Genomic DNA, 23486 nt, shown 5'->3' with positions numbered 1-23486 from the left:
AGTTTTTACATGCCTTTCAACTAGAATAGTGCCTTATGTTGGGAATATTCTGGGTACTCTATTAAAATGCCAAGAAAGTGAGTTGTTCTCCCTTCCCCTTCACTGTTTTTGTTTTTATAGAAAGGAAGAGACTCTGGCTTTTAACTTTTTAAAATATAAACATATGACATGTGCTTGGGAGGATGATACATGAGGAATTAGGTTTTCAAACACACAGCTGAGTTTCTGAGAGAGAATGCCATTCAACTGTTTTATCCTCTGTAAAAATACAATTTCCCTTCTCTTGAAAAGGGGTTTAGAATTTTGTCTGTAAGTGTACAAACGTTTGAAATAAAACTGAAAAGTCTTCTTGTATGGCAAAGAGCTCATATGAAAAGATATTTAGATGAGTTAGGCCTGTAAATCAGAAATATGCAGGATATATCCGACTACTTGGGAACTTTCAAAAACAGCGCCAGTATTTCCAAGGCACTCCATTCATCCTCCCAAGGGCAAATTTGGAAACCGGCAATTTAGCTTGGCATTGGAGAGTCAGTGCATTACAGAACACGGTGGGGTGGGGTAAGCAAGCCCTCCCTAGACTTTCATGTTTGAAGACCCAAGCTCAAAGTGCTTCTTGGAGTTTCAGCCAAAATATCCTCCCACCCCAGACTTCTCTTCCTGAGCAAGTCTTTGGGTTTTCAGCTTAATAACGGAAAAGGCCTATACTTCAGTTAATGCCCTCAATGGATCCTGTGACTGTGTCAGAAGACACAGCTCCATATCTAAGAATATAACTAAATTTTATTTCAAAAGTACAGCCCGAGTACTTTCTGTGTGCCGGTGTGACCATGAAGAAGGTATATGGAAGCAGGGACTACCTGCTCCCTCTTAAGGAGCTGACAGCCAGGAGAGGAAAAACAAATGGGTAATATGTGAAACGATGCAAGACTGATCCTAAACTGAATAAAAGCAAGTGCTACAGACCTCAGGCATTCTGAGCAATGAAGAAGAAACGCTGGGAAGGAATGAGGGGTAGCTTAACCTATTGAACTGATTCGCCAATATCCACAGATCCATTCTTCCATACGGACATCACTGTTATGGAATAAACTCAAAAGAATGGGGGGTGATGAAATTTCTGGTCACTCTAGTCTACCAGATAAACTGTGGTCCAGAATTGGTTGAGACACTCGATGAGAGATGTAGAAACCACATCACTTAAGAAACAGTAGAAGAAACCCAGAATGCTTGGCCAAAGCAGACTAGTGAACGACTGATGGCTGTTTTCAAATATCAGAGAAGTGATACATAAAGGAAGATATGATTTATTCTGTGAGGCTATAAAGAGCAGAATCAGGACCAATGGATTGAAGGCAACCATTATAAAAGTTACAGAAGTTACACCAAAGCAGGTTTTAACTGAAAATAAAGAAGATAATCTAACAATCAGAGTGGCCCCAAAATAGAATGAACTAATCAACTGCCAACAAAAACCCAAAAGCAAACATTCACTGATAGTCTACTATTTTCAGACACTGAAAAAAGTTTTAAATGAATTGTCTCATTTTCTCCTCATAATTTTATAAGGTTATTATTATCATCAACATCTCCATTACTATTCATATTTCACAAAAAAATAGACTGAATAAAAAAATAAATAAGAGAGATTAAATAATTTGTCCAAACTCACACAACAAGTATGTGGCTGAGGCAGGTTTCAAAGCCAGAGTCCAAGCTCTTACAATTATATTATATTGTTTAAAAAGGAGTTAAAAAATCAGAAAATAACAACTGTTGGTGAGAATGTAGAGAAATTGGAACCCTTGTGCATTGTTAGTGGGAATGTAAAATGGTCCAGTTGTTGTGGAAAATGGTACGGCAGTTCCTCAAAAAATTGAACATAGAATTACCATATGACCCAGAAATTCTATTTCTGGGTATATACCCAAAAGAATTGAAAGCAAGAACTTAAACATATATTCTGGAAATAGATTGTGGTAATGGTTGCACAACATTATGAATGTACTTAATGTCACTGAATTGTACACTTAGTGATTAATTTTATGTGTATTTTACCACAATAAAAAAAAGAAAAAAGGAAAGAACTGAAACATGTATTTGTACACACATGTTCATAGCAGCATTATTCACAATAGCTAAAAGGTGGATGCAACTCAAGTGCCCATCTTCCGATGAATGGATAAATAAAATGTGGTACATATATACAATGGAATATTATTAAACCTTAAAAAGGAAGGAAATTCTGACACATACTACAACATGGGTGAACTCTGAAGTCATTATGCTAAGTAAAACAAACCAGACACAAAGGACAAATACTATATGATTCCAATTACATGAAGTACCTAGAGCAGTCAAATTCATGGAGACAGAAAGTAGAATGGTGGTTGCCAGAGGCTGAGGGGTGGAAGGAATGGAGCATTCTTGTTTAATGGGTACAGAGTTTGGAAAGATGAAAAAGTTCTGCAGATGGAGGGTGGTGATGGTCACCAAACAAGTGCATTTAACGCCACTGAACTGTACACCTAAGGATGGTTAAAATGGCTAATTTTGTGTTATGTATATTTAACCACAATATTTTTTAAAAAGAGTGAGATGTTCATGGCTAGAAGTGTTCTAGTGGAGACAAGATGTTCATATGTCAGAGATGCTGAGGAAGGGATTATTATTCCAGGAAGGGGCTGGGTTAAGAGAACTCTGAGATTCCTTCCAACTCTAAAATTCTCTGACAAGATAAGCACTTCATCAATGACAGAAGTAAAAAACTGTTTTATTTTTCCCCCAAAAGACAGACTACTTTTTATCCTGGAGCTTCCCAGCCTGGACCCTGAGACAGCTGGGTCCTAGAGTTGGTTTACAATCAGATTCTCTCATTTTCGTAAAGCATATTACCAGCAAACCATTTCCAGCTCCATTTTAATGAGGACCAGTTTGTTATTTTTTTTGGAAACCCCTGACTTCCATTGTTGTAGAAAAGATACAAGAAAAGAAAACCTAGGTCTTGCAGTTCAAGAATTAATGAAGGCCCTGAAACAATTACGCCTTAAATATACAAGGGTCTCCTTAATGTAAATAGACTGTATTTCACTGCAAATCTTCTTAGAACAAGGGATCCATTTCAGCATGACAGAGTGGGCGATGTAGCAGGGCTATAGTGTGCACTCAGTTTTCGATTTTACTTCCGTTGCCGTTGAGTACTGTACAAATAGCCTGGCTTAAAGGATCTGGGAAACACTAGGTCACAGTGTGAAGTATATGCTAATATAGCACAATTTATATAAAAATAGAGGAATGTAAAGAGCTAACTGAAGCCAGAGGTAGTGGCTCCAGCCAAGTGGGGACTGAGGAACATTGATAATGCAAAGAGAATGTTGTTCTCATTAAAACCTCCAGGAATACTACCCTCAGGTTTTCTTCCAGTTTAAATGCCATGATAAGTTAAAACTGAATTTCTGCTGCTCTCTGAAAGCAGGCGTATGTCTCTGCATTACTGAATCAGGGTATGACAGGTTAAATATAAATGAAAAGTCAGTATGACACAAAGATTAACATTCCCAGTCCCCATGGTTGAAGAGCTAATAGAATAGTGGGGAAAAGCTGAAAGTGTGTTAAATTGGCAGCCAGCATGACAAAGTGAAATAAGCATGGTTAAAAACAACTGCTGTTTAGTTACTGTTTATGGGTCAGACATGAGAATTTCACACTCATTGTCTCATTTAGTCCTCACGATGTAGGTTAAAAACCAGAATAACATTTATTTATATAATAAATTCCGCTGAAATCATTCCACAGCAAACCCATGGTGGACACATCTATTAGCCCATTTCCAGAGGCAGGCAGGCTCTCGGACCTCTGACAGGTTCTGATTACTTGGGTCTGTGTAACAGCATTCAAGGGGTAAAAAGAGCGAAGGCAGGAACAACAGAAAAGTCATTGATGGATTCTAGGTAATTGAGGCAGAAAACCCGGAATTTAAGGCCTAAAGGTGAAGTTCAAAATTATATATAATTTATTAGATGGTATGGGTTTGGTTCTCCTCTGCTACTGTCCATCTTCCATGCCATAATCCACACACCATATGGCCATACTTTTCTAAGAACCCCCTGGTTAGAACCTTCACTGGGCATCTATTTCACATGAGATGAAGTCTAAAGCTCTCAGCAGAGCATGCAAAGTCCTTTATAATCTAGCCTCCCATTATTCCAGCCATGCTAAACTATAGCTCACCATTCCAAAGACACTTCACCCTTTCATGCCCTGATTCTCTTTACTGGGATGCTCATTTCCATCTCTCTGCCCTCCCCCAGTTCATTCTTCGATATTCAAATTAGAACAGGGATCATATCTTTCTTATTTACTACTGTAATCTCAGTGCAAGGAATAGAGTTGGTGCTAAGTAAATGTTTATTGAATGTAAGAGTGAGGGAGATAAAGAAAGACATAAATAAAGGAGGGAGGTAGAGAGGGAGCAAAGTGTCTCTTGTCTTTCATCCTTCCAAGCCATTCCCTCCTCTAAGCTATACAGGACCTAGTCATACACTCCTTTACACTGTTCTCCAAGCTTATCTATTGCTATGCTTTTTCCCCATCTAGACTCTCAGCATCCCAAAGGCAAGGACTATGTTTTTCTAGATAGCCAGTGCTTAACTCAGTGCCTAGCAGTAAACAAGAAATGACTGAGTGAATCTTTTTGAAGTTCTTATAAATCCCACTTAAAGGAACTACTTTAGCTGGTAGTGACGTGGAAGTCTCAGGCAACATTTGGATTGGGTCCCTGTGATTCAAGTTTCGCAGATCGGTTAAACAAACATCTGACAAAATATGGTCCAAGTAAGGACTCTTTCTGTTTTCGAGAGCCAACCTAGATTTATGCACTGAAGCTCTTCCTCCTTAGAAAGCTCTAAAGGTCTTCCCTCAGAAGCTGTTTATACACACTTTTCACAAGCTTAGTTATCAGATTTCCCAGTCCAGAGTTGACTGGACACAATGAATGGACAGCAAGAAAGGAGATGGAGACAGATAAACTAGAAAGCACTCTGAGAAGAAAGAGAGGGGACCCAAGGACAGCTTTGGGCAATCAGTCTAAACTCCAACAGACCCTGGGTCTGTACTATACGGTGGCACTGTCCCGTCCAATAGCTCACAATGGTGACCGTGCATTATTGTGAAAAGGTACCCCTTTTTACGAAGACAGAGGTGTATGGGTAATCCATTAAGGAAGATTTCCACTAAACAGCAAAGCATTTGGCATTCAATGGGGAATGCTTTGATTAGCTGGAAAATTCACTTAGTTAGAACAGCTAATGAGCTGACAATGCCAGATATAAAATGTGCTCCTATAGAAACCAAAGAGACTTCATATCGTGTATCTGTCCATTTCCAGCTACCCGACACATGGAAATGGACCAAGAGAAACAACAGCATGAAAATACACTTTAAGTTAGGATCCTAAATGCAATTCCAGGAGAGGCTGTATTCCCAGGCAATCCCAAACCAACTGCATGGCCTTAAATGGCCCTCTGCACAGAAACTCTTTCCGGAGCTTACATTTGATACAAAGAAAGTCAACATGAAGTCAACAGGAGCAGCTAACTTGAACACCCTAATGACATTTACAGGACTAGTAACGAATGCAGAATTAGCCGGGGACAATTCTCTGCACAAAGCAATCACTATGCACTGAATTTAATCCTATGCCATGCAGCACCCTTTCAAGGATGGACAAATAGCAGACTTTAAATGTGATGGGCTGTGGTCTGGCTTCGCGGAGAGAGAGGGGGGCAAATACTGTGGTGGGCGGGGTAGTGGGCAGCAGTATACAGGTCCCACAGCTCTGTCTTTCATTGACCATTTCCCTTCCCCCCATTCCCCTCTCCCCCTTAGAGACTTCCCTGAGTTTGAGGTTCAGTCTGGGGACCCCTTGAAAGAAAACATTCCCAATACCCCTATTTCCTCCTATTTGGCCACCCTCATTCATTCCACCTTATTTAGAACCCACCTTGCCCAGGCATTAAGCTAGGCAATTCCACATAAATGATCTCATTTATGTGACAAATGTGAAAATGACATGTTTCAACTTTGTCTTCATGAACTATAGGGCACATAGAGAGAGAGTATATTAATACATAGACTGAGGTCTGTTTAGAAAGGCTTATGTGTCCCTTGCTAAAAGAAAGAGTGGGAACTATTATTTAGTAATCACCTACAGTGAGCCACATGGGGTGGGGTACTTTGTATCCCTTTGTTTCTTATTTGATCTTTACAATAACCTGGCAAGGAAGCATTATGTAGTAAATGAAGAAACTGTGGCTCTGAGAAATTAATCTCAGTTCAAAATCATGCAGCTAGTTGATGTCTCTAGCTAGAGCCAGGATTCAGACTTGGGTCTGTTGGACCTTGAAGGCCTAACTTACTCCACTCTACCATTTTTATTAAAGAATCAGGACATTTGCTCTTTCAACAATGGGGAGCTAAAGGAAGTTATAAACCTGTGGTCTGATGTGATAATATCCTAAATCAGCCCAATTGGAAATCCTGAGGGACTACAAGGTACCAGCCCCATATGCCTGCCTTACTGAATATTTCTAAAACCTTAAAATCTGGTTCAAAGAAGCTTCAAGAACAGTCCTAACTGGGGAATGTAATCATAGCTCCAGAACCCTGAAAAGGTGTGGAAAGGCCAACTTCAACTTTCTTAGCCATCACTTGTAGAGTGGTCTTCCTTCCCCTTGTTGCCCATTTCTCAGCAGTGTGGGCAGAGAGATTAGGACACTGGCCAGTCTTTCTCCCCAGTTTCAGTATCAACCAATATCATCAATATCAAGCAGAGGACTTGCTACCAGCTACCAGGCTTTGGTAGTCTGGGAAGTAGTAAAGAATAAAGAAATTTTAGAGAGCAATTCAGACTATCACACAGTATCCCCTGGACCTCAGTTTCCATATCTGTAAGATGGGGGAGGGTGGTAAAATTTCTTTCTGTGGTTGTTATAACAATCAAAGAGGTAATGTATATAAAGTATAGAGCATAATGCCTGGCACACTGGAGGCTCTTAATCATTAGTCAGCTGAATTCAGTATCTTTAACATTCTCTTCTTGTGTTGTTCATAAATATTTTGTGAGCTTAATAAATCACAATAATAGCATGAGACAACATTTACTGAGTGCCTACTATGGGCCAGGCACTGTTTCAATTACTTATTTAATCATCACAATAATGTTAAAAGGTAGGTACTACTTTTATTCCCATTTTACCAGTAAGAACACTAAGGCACAGATTAATTTGCCCAGGTTATATATCAAGTTAACTAGGGAGTCTGGTTGGATGTCCCACTACTCCACTTGTTGTAACTACTTTTGCTATTATTTTGTATAATTATCATAGCTCCCTTTAGTTCCAAAGGAATTCTCATCTAACTCCTTGAAAGCAGCTCCTAGGAATACTCCAATTTATCAATAGCATATATCTTAAACTCCCAGAGTCTGAAAGGACATTCAATTCTCTGACACTTAATGCAGTCTCTTCAGTCTAACTTCCTGGCTATTTAAAGATGTCTTGAGCTTGTTCCAAGTTTACTGAGTCTACCCAGAAAACAAAACCTTCTTAATGGCTTTGGTTTTGTAGACTTCATAAACATTCTTAGAATGATAAAAGGATCACATGTGGTGTTATCTTATTGAATAATGGTCTGATGTGTCTTCTCCTAAATGAAATGTTGGAGCAGTGTTTTTGTAGGCCAGTGATATATTAGAATAATACCATATATTTATACAGTGCTTTGCAATTTTCAAAGTGCTTTCCCAATTACTCTCTCATTTGATCCTCACCGCAGGCTTGCAAAGCAAGCAGGGCTACTATTATAACCAGCCCCATTTTGTAGTCAATGTGGTCAAGCAGAAAGTATCCTGGGCTTTGAAGGAAAACAGAATAGGATTCTGTTCCTTGCTCCTCAATATTCTAGCTGTGTGACCTTGAACTAGTTTCCTAACCTTTCCAAGCTTCAGTTTCTTCATCTGCCAATTGGGCAGAATAATTTACAAGGTTATGCAGAGGATCAAATGAGGTCGTCAGTGTAAAACAATTAGAACAGTGCCTGTCACCACTTATTCTATTATCATTATTATTAATTATTTAATTCTTTATTTTTAGTATTATTTGTTACTAGACAAAACATCATTAAAAAGAGAAAACCAAAAAGGAGGCAGCGAGAACAAAGTCCTGAAAACGAATTGGGCAAAGTGGGCTTTTATCCCCTTTCAGGCACTGGTTGCCAAGGAAGGGAGCATGTGACTTCAGTCGCGTGATCCATGAAGAGGACCAGAGGAAGGGAAATGAACATGAGCTCACTTTGACAGCCCAGGAACAGCCCAGGAGCCCTCACTTTGGTGCCAGGGACCTTTGCTTGCTCAGAGCAAACCTGAAGCCCTGGGCCAGGCCCACCCTCCCCTGCCTTCCATCCATTTTCCCAGTGGCCGGGACCAGGTTGAGCCTTCCAGCCCAGCCAGAGGATCCCAGGACCCCAGGCTCTCAAGACACCATGAGGCGGCCATGCATCAGCCCTGTCTGGCAGGTTCTATATCCTGATTGTGGCATTGGATGAACTCCCTTCTTATCAGAGTGGTCCTTTCAGAAGGTAAAAAGGAACACTCTCTAGGTGGGGAGAGGAAAAACAACCCCAAGAATCAAACCCTGCCTTGAAGGCAAGCGTCAATCCTAGCCTCTGGGAGGTCTCACTTAGCCCCACGTGGGAAGCTTTAACCTTCTCTGGGCTTCCAGCCCTAGCCCACCCCATCCTATCCCAGGACAGACTAGACTACTGAGGTTGGAGCTGAACCTCTGTGAGGAAGGAGCAGAGACAGAGGAGCCTGTGGGAACTGAATCCTCTTCTGGCTCCATTCTGGGCTCAGGAGGCTACTTGACCTGATTGACTTCAGTCTCCCTGTCAGTAAAAAACGATTGTCACGAGAATGAAACGTGACCATGGATGTCAGCCCTGAGCACCGTGCCTCCTATAGAGTAGATGAAAAAATAAATGATGGTGGTTGATTTTATAATTACTGTCTCCGCTGTTATTGTTATTAATTACACCGAAGTGATGCAGGTTTCTCTGATCTGGCAACATGAGTGATCCAGACAAGTGTGTATTTTTTCTTCTAATAACTCCCAGAATCCAAAGCCTGTCTGTCCTCCTCTCACAATCTGCTAATGTGATCACTGCAGCTTCCTGGGGCCATGCCCATGATTGCCCTTTCCTGAAAACCCAGCCTGGGGAGCTCTCCAGTGGAGAGGATTTTGTTTGTGGGCAGATAGCACCCTGGCCCCTGCAACAAGCATCCTTTGAGGGGCAAGTGCTGGTTGGCCCCCTTACACAGAGCCCCAGGGTGGCTAAGACCATCCCCACGTCCTTCCCTCCCAGAGCCAGGTGGCTGAGGCCATCTATGCCTTCTGGCTAAACCCAAACCCCATTTTCTAAGCTTAACATAAACCAAGTGAGACGCCTGTTGACAGATGGAAAAGGGCAAGAGATTGAAAGCGACCTTGTAGATAACAGCTGAGGTCTGTGTCTGCCCAGGCCCAACCTGACAATTACCTTGCGGCGAAAATGATGCCATTTACAGAAGATTTGGTTAATGATAGGTATAAGGCCAATGGTGGTACTTTTCTAAAGTAAGTTCTCAAACTCTGAAAGTGGGAGCTTAGTATTTGGAGAAGTATTAGTATTCTTTGCTGGTTGCCAGGCAGGAGCCCAAAAAAGGAACAGCAGCGATAGGAGTTCACACAGGTCAATCACTGCATTACATGGATTAAATGTCTCACGAAGGTAGGGTTATGGCAGTGTAACTTAAGAGAAGGGTCTGCATCAAGGATGTTCCTGGCCTCTCGTTTCCTGGAGGGATCTCCCACCACCTTCACAACCTCGGGTTGTTTCATCAAAATCCGCAGGCCTTAGCTGCCTCATTCTTATATCAGAGAAACTAATACCAACGAGATTTTTTCTTTTTGTAAAAAATTTGGACTTTTGATGCAAAGGGTTGAGTTAATTAATCCCTTTCCTCATTCATGGTTCATTATCATCACTGGTCCAGGAAAAATCCCTCTTTTATTTATTTTTCTGTTTATTCCCTTTAATCCACATTCCTCTCCCCTACCATATGTAGACACCCCACAGACTTCATGTGTATGCTTTTGTTCCCAAACATTCTTGCAAATGTGCATTGTCATTTTGTGTGTATGTATTTTTAATTTTTGTAGCTGGAATTGAGTTTTAGATCTCTTTCTGTTTCTTATCATTTTTACCCAGCATTGTACTTTCAGATTCATCCATGTCATTATCAGCATATCTACTTCTAACCGCTGCATCCTATTTATGCTGGTCTTTTGTCCTTGGTCCTTTCTGGGCTGTTTGGTCATTTTCCCCAAGCCCTGTGCCCCTGAGGCTGACCTCTTCTACCTTGAATTGCAGCGTCAGCTCTTCCCTGGTCTCCAGCCTGCCAGCCCATTCTGCAGATCTGAGACTGGTCAGCCTCCAGAATCCCATGAGTCAATTTCTTAATTCCTCATATATATATTGATATATGTCTAATTGGTTCTGTTTCTCTGGAGAACACTGACTAATAAAGATGTGCACCCAAATTGTCTCCAATTCCCAGCTACCACCAACAGTGCTGTGATGAAGACTCTTTACATGTTCCCTTACAGAAGTGTATGAGAATTTCTTTGGTTTATATACCCAGAGGTAAAATTTCGGGGTCATAGAATGATATCAACTGTATGGTGTTATAAACCATAATGCTATAACAAAATTGAAACATTTTACAATTATTTAGAGAATGTTTACCATGTGCCAGACACAATGTGTGGGAACTAGCAACAGAATAATCTACAAAATCATCCTTGCCCATACTGAACTTTCAGCAAAAAAGTATATAAATGATCTGGCACACTGTTGGTACCTAAGAAATGTGTAATTATCATTGAGACCAAAATTATCTACACCACAGCTTTTTGTCCATATGACTTTATTGTTCCATTAATCTTCATCAACTTGATTTTACTATTCCAGGAAATTCTTGGCCAGGAAGATAAAGGTTACAAACAACTTCCTGAAAACCCCATTTAATAAACATCAAATTGATCAACTTTTCCATAGATAGCATAAAACGACTGTTTATTCTCCAACATTCTCACTGATAGCTGTGTTCACTAATTCTAAACAATTATATCTTGATCCTTACACAATCCGACTAAGTCCCTGCATTCAAAGAACTATCTTAACCCAAATCCCCAAACATCATAAATATCACAGCTTTTCCCTTTCTCCTCTTTCAAGGTAGTGTTCTCCCTTATCACAATAATAACTGCAGCTTTGGGCTTTCAACAGGTCATTAGGGTGGTTCTTTCAGGAAGCCAACATCAACTATCTCTATAAAGCATGTCTTGTATTTCCTCTTCCCCTCCCTGAATGCAGAAATAAAAGAGGTGGTTTGGGATTAAAGTCAAGATCCCCCAATTCTAATCTTACTGGGCTGATCACAACCCCTGGTGTACATCCACCACAGATGGACATAACTTCTACAACATCTGTAAATGAGAGGGCAATGGTTGATGATTCCTAACACACTCCAACACAAAGTGGTATGAAAATCTGTTCAGGGAAATTATCAGCAATAAAAATGTCAGTTTCTTAGGAGGTTGAACTTAAGCACTCTTGCTAAGATCTTAGATGGGGAAGAGAAGATATGAATATTTTCCTTCTACAAAAGAGGTGAACATTTTGGTACAGTGTGCATACCACAACGGTATAGCTTGTGGGGAGCATGTGTCAGAGGCAAGGACAAGCAAGGTAGAGTCACATAGGGATGATGGTGGAGATGATAATATAGTGGAGAGTGCCTCTGCCATGTTCTGGACACTGTTCTGAGTCGTATGAACTCATTTGATTCTTAGAACAATTCTACGAGGTCAATGCTGTTACCGTCTCCTTTACTGTTGAGGAAATTCAGTGAAGACAGGCAATCTTCCAGAGCTTCAGAATGACAGCCAACTTACTAGGTTCATTTTCTTACATACCTTTGAAGGTGCTAGTGAATAAAGCCAAATAGCTGATGGAAGGAAGAAGGGAAAAAAAAACAAGACATTGAGAAAACAGGGATCTAGATTCTCCTCAGGCTGGAACTCTCTCCTAAATGGTGAAAAGTCAATGATGGTGTTACAGTACCACAGTTTGACAGTAGTGTGTACCTAGTTAATGGCATGGTGTTGCCACTGGACTAGAGAGACATGTGTATTGTATTAAATCAAATTGTAGGGCTTCCCTGGTGGCGCAGTGGTTGAGAGTCTGCCTGCCAATGCAGGGGACACGGGTTCGAGCCCTGGTCTGGGAGGATCCCGCATGCCGCGGAGCGGCTGGGCCCGTGAGCCACAGTTGCTGAGCTTGCGTGTCTGGAGCCTGTGCTCCGAAGCAGGAGAGGCCGCAATAGTGAGAGGCCAGCGCACCGCGATGAAGAATGGTCCCCGCTTGCCACAACTCGAGAAAGCCCTCACACAGAAACGAAGACACAACACAGCCATAAATAAATAAATAAATAAATAAACAAATAAAATTAAAAAAAAAAAAATCAAATTGTATGTCTCTGTTACTTCCTAAAGTAATACTGGAAGTTTGATTTTTAAAGTGGGCCACTTCTCCCCCTCTGAGCATCTACAACTTTCTGAAATCCCTAATTTCATGCTTAAACAGTCTTAGAAGAGCAGAAAACAGAGTCAGAGGGCATTAGAAGATCTGCATTCAAGCCCCAATTCAATCCTTTCCTGGCTGTTTCCTAAGGGCTATATTTTTTACTTCTCTGCACTTCAGTTTCCTTATCAGGAACATAAAAGGATTAGACAAGGTCACCCAACCAGTATTCACACTCCATGACATTACCTTTTGTCAACTCTACCAGGAGTGCATTGCAGGGGTATCTAGTTTTCCTACAGTGTTGCTGTTTAAGTTACGAATGCATGTCTTGGCTCTCCAAAGGACTGTTAATTCCTTGAGGGCAAAACCTCTACCATACACTTTGTTCTTGAAACCATATAAAATATATTTTTTTCAAATTCCACAGCACTATTAGCCCAGTGGATGATCAAAAATAGTTTCCAAATGAATGAATGCACCCTTGCAAGTCGTGATTTATGCTTCAGCCAATTAAATGCTATCCTTTTTAGCAATCCTCAGCATGAATTTTGGAAGATGGCAAGATGCTGCATGTGGCTGAAATGATGGAAGCCTCTTTCCCAATCCCATTCACAGGTCCGTAAGACAGACGAGATATCACCCACCAAGGAAATGCCTGATGGAATACTGTCTCAGCAGATTACGCAGCACCAACCTCAGACAGGACTGTGGGATCTCAAAGCCAGGGAGAAATTACATAATGCTCAGAAATGTGCTTTGGCACAGAGTGGGGGCACTGTGGCACCGCTTCGTGTGTGTTCAGCAGTTTCAGCATCCCATGATTTTTCTGTTTCATACTTCCAGGCATGAAATAGAAAGAATTCTGTGTAACTGCTTAACTGGTAGATAGCTGACCCAAAAAAAGTTCATTTCAGAGAACTCACCCAGGCAGCTAATTATGCCATCACAGCTAATTATTGATTCACTTTTTAAAGACTAATCTTCCACTTTAGAAATCCACATTATTGCTATTTCTAAGGCAGGAAGAAACAGACAGACACAATTTAGTGATGGGTCACTCACTAGTCAAATGCTAGCATGATTCATTAACAAGCTGTACAATATTGTCAAAATACAGTACTGTAAACTTATAATCAATTTTTATTCATTTGGGAGATATTTCTAGCTTGTGGGGAATCCAGAGTCCTTGCTCCAGTATCATCTTTTTTCCTCTTCCTCTGCCAGCCATTTGGTTTTAATGTTCATTAGCCCCTCCAAAGGAATGTGAGAAAAAAACCAGGAAGTCAGGCCGCTGGAGAGCAGTTCTGGCCAATCACCTACTGGGCTAAAATGACAGTTAATCTGTGCTTTGACTGTTCTCCTTTTGTTGCAGATAATAAAGAAACAGCTCTGATGCAAATAGAATGTTGGTGCTGGGAGAAACTTTGGAAGCCTTCTACTGCAAACACACTTTATAGATTATAAAACTGAGGTACAATGAGGCAAAATGCTTTGTTGGAGGTCACACTGGTAGCCAGAGGCAGAGCTGAAACAAGAACCCAAATCTTTAGACTCTCAGTTCAGTGCTTTCCCCTTAAACGTTTTAGTAAGTGTGGTAAAGGCTCAGAAAAAGACATGAGAAAATAAGAGTTTCTGTATCTAACACATTCTTAGGAAGATTCAAGTAATGTCCACACGAAAGACATATTCAATTAGTATTTCAGGAAAATTCAAGTAATACTGATATTCAGTATTTCTTGACCGTCTATTATGTGCTCTTTTATTTTACGTTTTCTCATTTACTCTTCAGCATAGCCCAGTAAAGTTGATTTTAATATTTCCATTTTGCTGAGAAAGAAGCTAAGGCTCATTCTCAGAGAGAGAGGCAAAGGGATTTGCTCAAGGGCACACGGCTAGTAAGGATTTAATTCTAGATTTAAATCCAAGTTTCCTGGCTCAGTACAGAGCTTTTTCACTCATTTCAGTGCTTCACAAACTTCAAATATTCATATTCCACTTTCCCAGTATTTTGTTACCAGAACTATTGCTGACTTAGTATTTCCTTAGTTGATACACTGTTTTTACTCAAATAAATTTAGCCTTCACTTAAGATGTAGTACCCATGATATCATGAGTTTAGTGGGTTAAATACATGAGTTATATACATAAGTTAAACATAAAACTTAAAAAATTATTTTTAAAAATTCATCTTTATGGCATCTGAAATTTCAACTGTAAACTGCCAACTACTTCGCACTTTGAGAAACAGGGACCTCATAGGCATGTTGTAAGGAATAACTATATAGCACTTAGAACACTTAGGGCTCTGTGGCCATTTTTATGTCATCATCATTAGTCAAAGCTTCCTAACCCTCGCTCCCATGAGAATCTCCGGAGATACTTTCTTTTTTTTAAGTTTCTAATTTTTTAAATTTTAATTTATTTTTGGCTGCATTTTGGGTCTTCGCAGGCTTTCTCTAGTTGCGGCGAGCGGGGGCTACTCTTCATTGCAGTGTGTGGGCTTCTCATTGCGGTGGCTTCTCTTGTTGTGGAGCACGGGCTCTAGGCACGTGGGCTTCAGTAGTTGTGGCTCGCGGGCTCTAGAGCGCAAGCTCAGTAGTTGTGGCGCACGGGCTTAGTTGCTCTGCGGCACGTGGGATCTTCCCCGACCAGGGATCGAACCCATGTCCCCTGCATTGGCAGGCGGATTCTTAACCACTGCGTCACCAGGGAAGTCCCCAGAGATACCTTTTAAAATGCATATTCTCAGACCCTGTTTCTGGATCTGAGATGAAGGCCAGGAACTGACTTTATAAACAAACATCCAGAACGTCTGCTGCTGATGCTTAAGTCATATTTCTAGAAACTCCGTGCCACGATACTGGGGACTATACCATTTACCGAAGCAGGAGTCCCTTAGCATAACGACCTCCATAGACATTTTAAACAAGCCTTGATATTATTTTGGAGTCACCAGATCACAAAGCTGAAGTGACTCCACAGGTGCCTTAATTTGGACCCTATTTCTATGAAGTGCTCCAGCCACAAAAAATCCCAAACAGGTTGTCATCAGCTTTGTTTTCAGAGGTCCTCCTTTGGCAGCCCCTGTGCGAATCTCTCTTTTCCCACTGGGACAGAGTAGAGGTATCTGGGGGGGTAGAAGTTCACTCTCTTCAGGCCTCACATTTTCATGGGTGGAATATCCCAAAGCAGTGAAGTCATAAATATGCCCCGAGCAGCCCAGGGGGAGCGTTTGATCTTCTGCCCAGTGATCTCTGCTTGTCATCTGCTCAGCCTCATTCATCACAATAAAGACAAGGAGCTAAATTAGAGAGCAAGATCCAGTGCTGGGGATCTCTGCAGAGGAGACAGGACCGCCGTCACCCTGGGACAGGCCAAGAGGGCAGGGGGCAAGGAGGTGGAGTGATTGCGGCAAAGCCAGGTGGGCCAGCAGGTGAGTGAGACCAGGAGAAGAGGAGAGACCCCGCCCATCCTCAGCACGGGCTCCCTGACCACGAATGCGGGCACTGTCGGCTGCACGGTTAGCTCAATACTCAGCATTTCAAGGCAGAAAGTGGTAACAACCAGCTATGTGTTGTTTAGATCTTCAGTCTTTAAAAAAAATTAATTAGCTGCCAACATTGAATAAAAGGAAATTGTACAAGTCTGGATTTCTGGTTTTTCTGAAAAAATGGAAAATCTCATAACACTAGGTCCATAATCCAACGTGTCAACAATTGGCTAGAGTTACATAGTGACCATTTCCATTAGACAAAGTACTGATATCCAGTTGTGATGTCCACGTCATTCTTCAATGGATTATATCCAACCTTCTTCACCCAATCACCTACCTGCCCTGTTGGCACTGGAGTTGGTAAACCACATGAAACCCACTTTACTGAGTGAAATACAGATGTCACTACCACATTATCTTCTTTCCTTTCCCAAACCTCTATGTTTGTAAAATGCCAGGGCCCAAGACCTAACTAATACCTCATAGGTTCAATAAACATGAGTTGATGAATGAAGAAATTTATTGAGCCTAAAGCTGTGCTAGGCATCTCAGGGGATGATACAAAGTGAGCAAGACATGCACAGGACTTCAAAGAGGGAGTCTGGGGCAGAAAAAAGAGCACCAGAGTTGGTCTGACTTGGCTTGTGTCTTTGGGCAAATCACTTAACCTCTCTGAGCCTTGGGTTCCTCATCAGGAAAGTAAGGATATTAGACCTCACAAGGTTGTTTGAAGGGTTAAATGAAAGAATGTATTTGAGAGCCCAGGCTAAAGGGAAATTCCCTGTAAGTACACCAAAGTTAGAAGGTGAAAGTATGCAACAGAGAGGGAAGCATAGGGCAAAGAAGGAAACGTATACAGTAGGTTGAGGGGCTCAGAAAAAGCTCCAGGAAGGAAATGAGTTTTAATCTGGGCCTTGAGATACACACAGGATCAGGTCTTACTGAGAGATGAGTGAGAAAATTTTAGGCAGAAAAAAGGGTAAGAGTGGAAGGGTACAGAGTAGAAAGGTGGGTTTGATCAGGACATTGAGGGTAGCCCACGCATGCCATGCAAAGGACCGCGAACCCGATGTCACACAGTCTACTACCCACCAATTGTGGGCGTGAGCATGACTGAGAATAAGGTTTTATCATCTGCAGACTCTCCTTGCGTCTGAGTTAACTCCTCTTACTCACACCCATCAGGTAGATAAAAGGTCATGATTCCAGTGACCCCCCCACACACACATGTACACACACATGCACACATGCACACACACACGCACACATGCACCGCTAGTCAGGCCGTTCCAGATCCTCCTTTTATAAGCACTGCCATTAAAATGTTCACAATGAAGGGCTTTAAATCAATCTAAGCAGTGAACTTTAAACTTGGCCCAACTTTTACAAGATTTATGAAAACCTTTCATGTGAGGCTTTGCAGATGATTTATTTTTATCTTGCTGGGTGATATATATTTTTAAAGCCCAAAATGAGTTGAAAGAACTGGTAGGTTTCTACATCTTGAATGGTAGTAGAACTACCCTGGTACTTAATAATCAAAGCATCTTACTACCTGTTGGAGTAAATATTAACAAGATTATTTCAATTATGAAAATGCTAATGCAAATGTATTGCTTATTATGTGCCAAGCCCTTTTCTAAGTGCATTACATATATTAACTCCCTTAATCTTTACAACAGCCTATAGGTTATGCAAGATTATAATTATCCTCATTTTATAGATGAGGAAAGTAAGGCATAGAAGGGTTAAATAATTTGTCCAAGGTCATGTACCTAATAGATGACAGAGCTGTGGTTTGGGCCCAGAGTATACTCCTTTACCAGTATGCTACTCTGCCTCTCATGAAGAATATGAACATCTATGCAGGAAGCAAGGAAGGAGTCACAGAGGGCTTTGAGAGAAGGACTGACTCCATCTGGATTGTCTGCATCCAAGGGCAACAACGGATAGTGCTTGAGAGAGAAGAAGACCCCTAATAGTGAATGCCTTATTGCCCACAGACACAGAAGGTCAGAACTAAAGTCCTTTAGACCTCAGCTAGGGAAGCAGTAAGTGCAGTGGCTAAGAGTGAGGGCCCTGGAATCATATTGGTCGAGCTGGTTCCATCACTCTCTGCTCTGTGCCCTGAGGCAGGTTACTTAACTTCTCTAGACCTCAGTTTTCTCATCTGTTCAATGGAAATAATCGTATTTACCTCATAGAGTTGTTGAGAAGATCAAAATAATTCATAAAAGCAGTTAGAATGGTGTCCGGCATATAAGACGCTCTCAACCAAGGTTAGCTATTGTTCTTATTTCGGCATTCCCCTCTTTCTGATCAGAATCTAACAAAGCAGCTCCATATATGGCTAGTTTTATTCCAGTTTTAAGTGTGGCTGAGCTTAGAGTTTAGTCACCCCCAGGCAGGGCCTATGAGCTCATGGAGTGGACCAGCCGGGGTCAGTTTGCCAAAGAGATTGGAGTACCTCTTAAGGGAAGAAAGAGTTAACAACCAGGGTTTGAGCCAAGGAAGGACCAAGAGAACAAAACAATCGTTCTGTTATCATTATTATTCTGATCTTCTCTTTACGCCCATATTAATGTGATCTGAAGAAATAAAAAATTACTTATTTTTAATCAATTTATTAAGTACCTACCATTACCTATTATTGCACTAGATTCTAGAAACACAAAAGGTAAGGGTCCCTGCCCTCACAGAGCCCATAGTCTTCTGGTAAGAGAGGAACCAGGCAATGTCCTAACAGCCATGAAGGGGAGCAATGGATGGGGGGCTATGGGAACAGGCAGCAGGAGTGCCCAACCCACACTTGGGAATTTGGGGAAGATTTCCTGGAGGAAGTAATATCTGACACAAGATCTAAGGAATAAAATGGAGTGGTCCAGACAAGTGAGGGAAGGGGTGGCTGACGCTTTAAGATTTAAGGAAAAAGGGGGCAGGCAATGAGACTGGAGAAGTCAGCAGGGCCATGGCAAAGAGACTAGATTTCATTATGTATGCTAAGGGCAGGGGGGAGCCACGAAGGAGGTGCCATGCACCTGAATGATGATTACATCTGAATGATGTAATCAGAGTTACACAAAGAAAGATTAATTGTCTGGAATGTGAAGAAGTGACTGGGGGCTGGAAAACCTGAGGAAAAGTAGCAGGGATTAGGGTAAAGAGAAAGGGACCGAAATGAACAATGTTTCCATAGGAGGGGTAACCAACAGAATTGGGTGGTTCAATAGCTGTGGACTGAAGAGCAGGAAAGGAAATGGAGGAAGAGAGATTTCTGGCTCGGATACTGGGTGGGCAAGAGGACTCTTCATGGAGAGAGAGGAAACACAGGAGAGAAGCTGGCTGGGTGGGGATGGGGGGAGAAGATGACACCAAACTCAGTCTTGGATAAGCTGAGTTTTAGATGGCTCTTAGACTCCCCATGGGAGCTAACAATCGGCTCTGAGTCTGTAGCTCAGAAGAGCAACCCAGACTGGAAATACAGATGGGAAGCCATCACTCAACAGGTATTGTCTAGAATGGTGGGAGAGGATGAAACTCTCAAGTGAGACCATGGAATGTGAGAGAAGACCAAACCTGGTACCAAACCATGAGAAGCAGCAGAATTTAATGGAAACGTAAAGAAAGCAGGAGTTGCCAAAGAAGTGAAATAGCTTGTCTGTATCTTCCTCCACCCCTGAGGGCATTAAACTTCATAAGGGCAGGTTCTCCATCTTGTTCAGTATTTTATTCCCGGCACCAGGCACGGAGCCTGGCGCAAAGCAACAGCTCAGTAAATATTTCTTGAATGAATGAGTAGATTGTCTAAGTTCACACAACCAGAGAGCCACAGTAGTTGGGATGACTCCAAACAGGATTTCTCCCACTGTGTGCTGAGAGAGTCCAGAATCTGGAGTAAAGAGAAAAGTGATATGGAAGATTCCCCGATAGCTCTATAATTCTAGGATTCCAAGGACGCTCTTGTTTAATACTCCTTGTCACAAAACACTTAATGGGAAATTATTCATTCATTTTATTATTTCCTGGGTCTGCACCACCTTCTGTAAACACTGAACTTTGTGAGTGAATTCCTGCAGACTTGATGGCTATGCTGTCATGGTCACTGGCAGAACGGTTTACAGGGGACCTTCTCTTTCTGCCTGTGCAATGGACATTGATCCCAGCCAGGCAGTTCACCGGATGCTACAGTCAGGACCTTTTAGAGAACTAGTGGATGTGTACAATAAACTTGAGGGTGGGATAGTTTGGTTCATCTCACTCTTTTCTGTTATGGTATTTCCCACACAGCAAAGAAACTGGCACTGATATTTTTAGTGTTCATTACAGAAATATGCATATTTTAGATAAGGTTCTATATTTAGAAGTTTATCTAAATATATAAACATTTAAATAAGGTTTATCTAAATATGTAAATATTTCAATACCTAAATAAATATATAAGTATCTAGATATTTAGACATTTGGATAGGTTTCTATATTTTAGATTTCTCATAAGAAAAATAATAGGCATTGCTAAAAAAAAAAAAAAACCAGAAAGAGAAATGTTAATGAGAGAATAAAAATATTTCATAATCCTACTATCCAGAAATAATCATTATTGTCATTAGGGGTTATTTCCACTCCTTTTCTATACACTGTTTTAAATAGCCGAGATTGAATAAAATATCTATGTACATTTCTTCTTAATATAATATTCTATTTTATGTATATACCAAATTTATAAAATTATTCTCTTATTGCTAAGCATTTATTTTGTATTTGCCTTTTCAGTACTGTAAGTTTGTTATTAATAACTTTGTCCATAAATTATCTACATTCTAGGCCATTTCTCTAGAACAGATTCCTAAAAATGAATTACTAGGTCAAATACAATGTAATTATCATATAACCTTCTTTGACAGAAAAACTTCTTACCATCTACCTGTAAATTATTAACAGATGCAGAAGTATATTATACATAGACATATACTCATGCAGTCATACACACATATACCCTTACCAATTTCTAAAGGCCTAAAGAGTACAAAATGTAATAAGGAATTATGCGTCAGTTGTAAGAGGAGCTTCCTAAACAGACTTTGGCCTAATTCATTTTCCAGGATTAAAAAAAAAAAACAAAAAAAAAAAACTTGTGTTAAAAAACGTGTAAAACGACCTCACCTTCACATGAATGTTCACTCATAACGTGTCACAGCACACCACCAGCCACAGGAACCCAAATGCCACAGAGTATCATGACGTGTTAGGGTCAGGAGGGACCAGAACTAAACTCCCTCTCGCATTGTGTGAGTGAGGAAGCTGAGGACCAGAGAGAAAGGCTGATTTCATCATCCACTTCAGTAATAAAGTCACACAAATAAAATAGTAAATGACAGAATTAGCATGAGGGCAGGTGGCTTTAGGTCACTTCAATGCTTACTGAACTTCTTGCACATGCCAGGTACTGTACTAAGTGTGGAAATACAGAGGTGACTACAGCAGGGTCGATAAAGATGGTAGAAGATAGAAAGAGGAGAACTAACGGGAGGAGTTATTAAAGGGAACTGTGTTTATTTTCCCCTGTAGGGTAGTATCTTTACTACGTTATCTTCCATTTTATGCAGGAATTGTTTTTCTCAACTTGGGTTCTAATGATGTTATTTCTTAAGAAGGAATCGAAACTTACACTTATTCCAAAAATTGGAGACAGGACATAAATAATTATATCCACCAGGTTTTATAAAATATTAGACTAATAACAACCACCTCCACAATTGCTTTGTTTATTGAATAGTTACTATGTGCCAAGCACTATTCTAAGCCCTTCACTTATAATACAGTTGACTGTTGAACTATGTGGGTGTTAGGGGCACCGACATTCCAAACAGTCGAAAATCCACTTATAATTTATAGTCAGCCAAGCCCTCTATGTTCACAGTTTCTCTGTATCTAAGGTTCCACATCCTCGGATTCAACCAACCATGGATCATGTAGTACTGTACTATTTAATACTGACAAAGGTCAGCGTCAAAGTGGACCCACACAGCTCAAACCCTTGTTCAAGGGTCAGCTGTAATTCGTTTAGGCTGAGCCTCTACTAAATCATAGCAAGTCCCCTTAAGAACTCATTTGAGAAAATCCCAAACCTGATGAGGCCAAATACATTAAATCCCACAGAGCTTAGAGAATCCCTTCTGATAAGGCAGCACCAAATCAAAGTGGAATGTAAGCAGGTAAGTGGGAAAACAAGGTCACTGAAAAACAAGGTGTGAAGGCCTCCTGGAAGGTTGCTATCAACTGGCCCAGGAATTGATCTGAAGTAAGAAGCTTTTAGACCAACTGGTTCAATGCTTGTTCATGCTCCAGTTAAGGAGATTAGCCTCACAACATGTAATGCCAGTTCCCTCAGTCAAAGTGGAAACTAAAATTTGACTAACCTGAAACAATACTAAGTTCTCAATTACTGAGAGGTTTTCAGAGGCAGGAAAGTAATTAGAAAAAGTAACTAATTACAAAAAAGAAAAAAAGAGGCTCTTAATCAAGACTGCTTGGTTGAGATGGGCAGGAAGTGTCACTTACAGGGAAGAGTGCAAGGTGAGAGGGTATGGGGCTTGGGCAGGACACCAACAGAGACTCGTTCAGCCTTTCCTTAGCTCACCTCAGACTAGGTAAGTTTTTGAAGTCTTCAGATAGATCACACCTCCATACGAGGTTACCCAGCAAGAAATTTTACAAGCCTAGGCATCTGTTTGTCCCTGTGCAAAACTCAAAGACTTCAGGCTAGAACGGACTGTTCTCATGAACAGCCAAGTGACTCTGTCAACACGCTGTGCTCGGGTGTGTCCTGCAATCCATGAGGAAGCTACACGCATGAGACCCAGGAAGCATATCTTGACATGCACAGCTGACGTTCATTGAAGGGGATTCCAGCTGGCACGTTGACAGTTCTGAGTAACTGACCCAACAGAGCAGCGTCTCCAGTGTGCTTTATGGTTATTTACTTGTTTGGCAACTTCCAAAGAAGCTAACTGGCTTTTACCACATCTGAGACATTACGTGACAGAGCATGAGGATCAGAATGGTAACTGGTTGTGGGTGGCAGGTATCCAGCGTTTATCCTGTGTCAGGCACTGCACTCAAGCTTTACTGACAATAGAGGATCTAGTCCCCCCTAGCAATCCTGTGGGGGGTTACTGTCAGTAATGGTCATGTCCCCACTTTAAAGAGGAATAAACTGAGGCTGAGAAGTTTAGCGACTTGCCCAAGGTCACAGAGCTGGTTAATAAGGAAGATGGAATTAGAGTCCAGGTCTGTCTGTGGTATTCACTGGGGC

The 23486-nt window shown here is 41.1% G+C and overlaps 1 protein-coding gene across 1 annotated transcript in view; it reads right to left on the bottom strand.

Annotated features, from left to right (window-relative positions):
- The window catches only part of ROR1 (receptor tyrosine kinase like orphan receptor 1), a 207869-nt gene extending 186474 nt beyond the window's left edge, over positions 1 to 21395 (bottom strand). Inside the window, exon 1 of the mRNA XM_036824114.1 lies at positions 21335 to 21395. Coding sequence (XP_036680009.1) covers positions 21335 to 21356 — 22 coding nt within the window. The 5' untranslated portion in view covers positions 21357 to 21395. The remainder of the gene's footprint in view (positions 1 to 21334) is intronic.
- Between the last annotated feature and the right edge of the window lie 2091 nt (positions 21396 to 23486).

The sequence above is a fragment of the Balaenoptera musculus genome, chromosome 1 (assembly GCF_009873245.2).
Source record: "Balaenoptera musculus isolate JJ_BM4_2016_0621 chromosome 1, mBalMus1.pri.v3, whole genome shotgun sequence".
NCBI lineage: Eukaryota > Metazoa > Chordata > Mammalia > Artiodactyla > Balaenopteridae > Balaenoptera > Balaenoptera musculus.
This window is presented reverse-complemented; position numbering and strand designations above follow the sequence as displayed.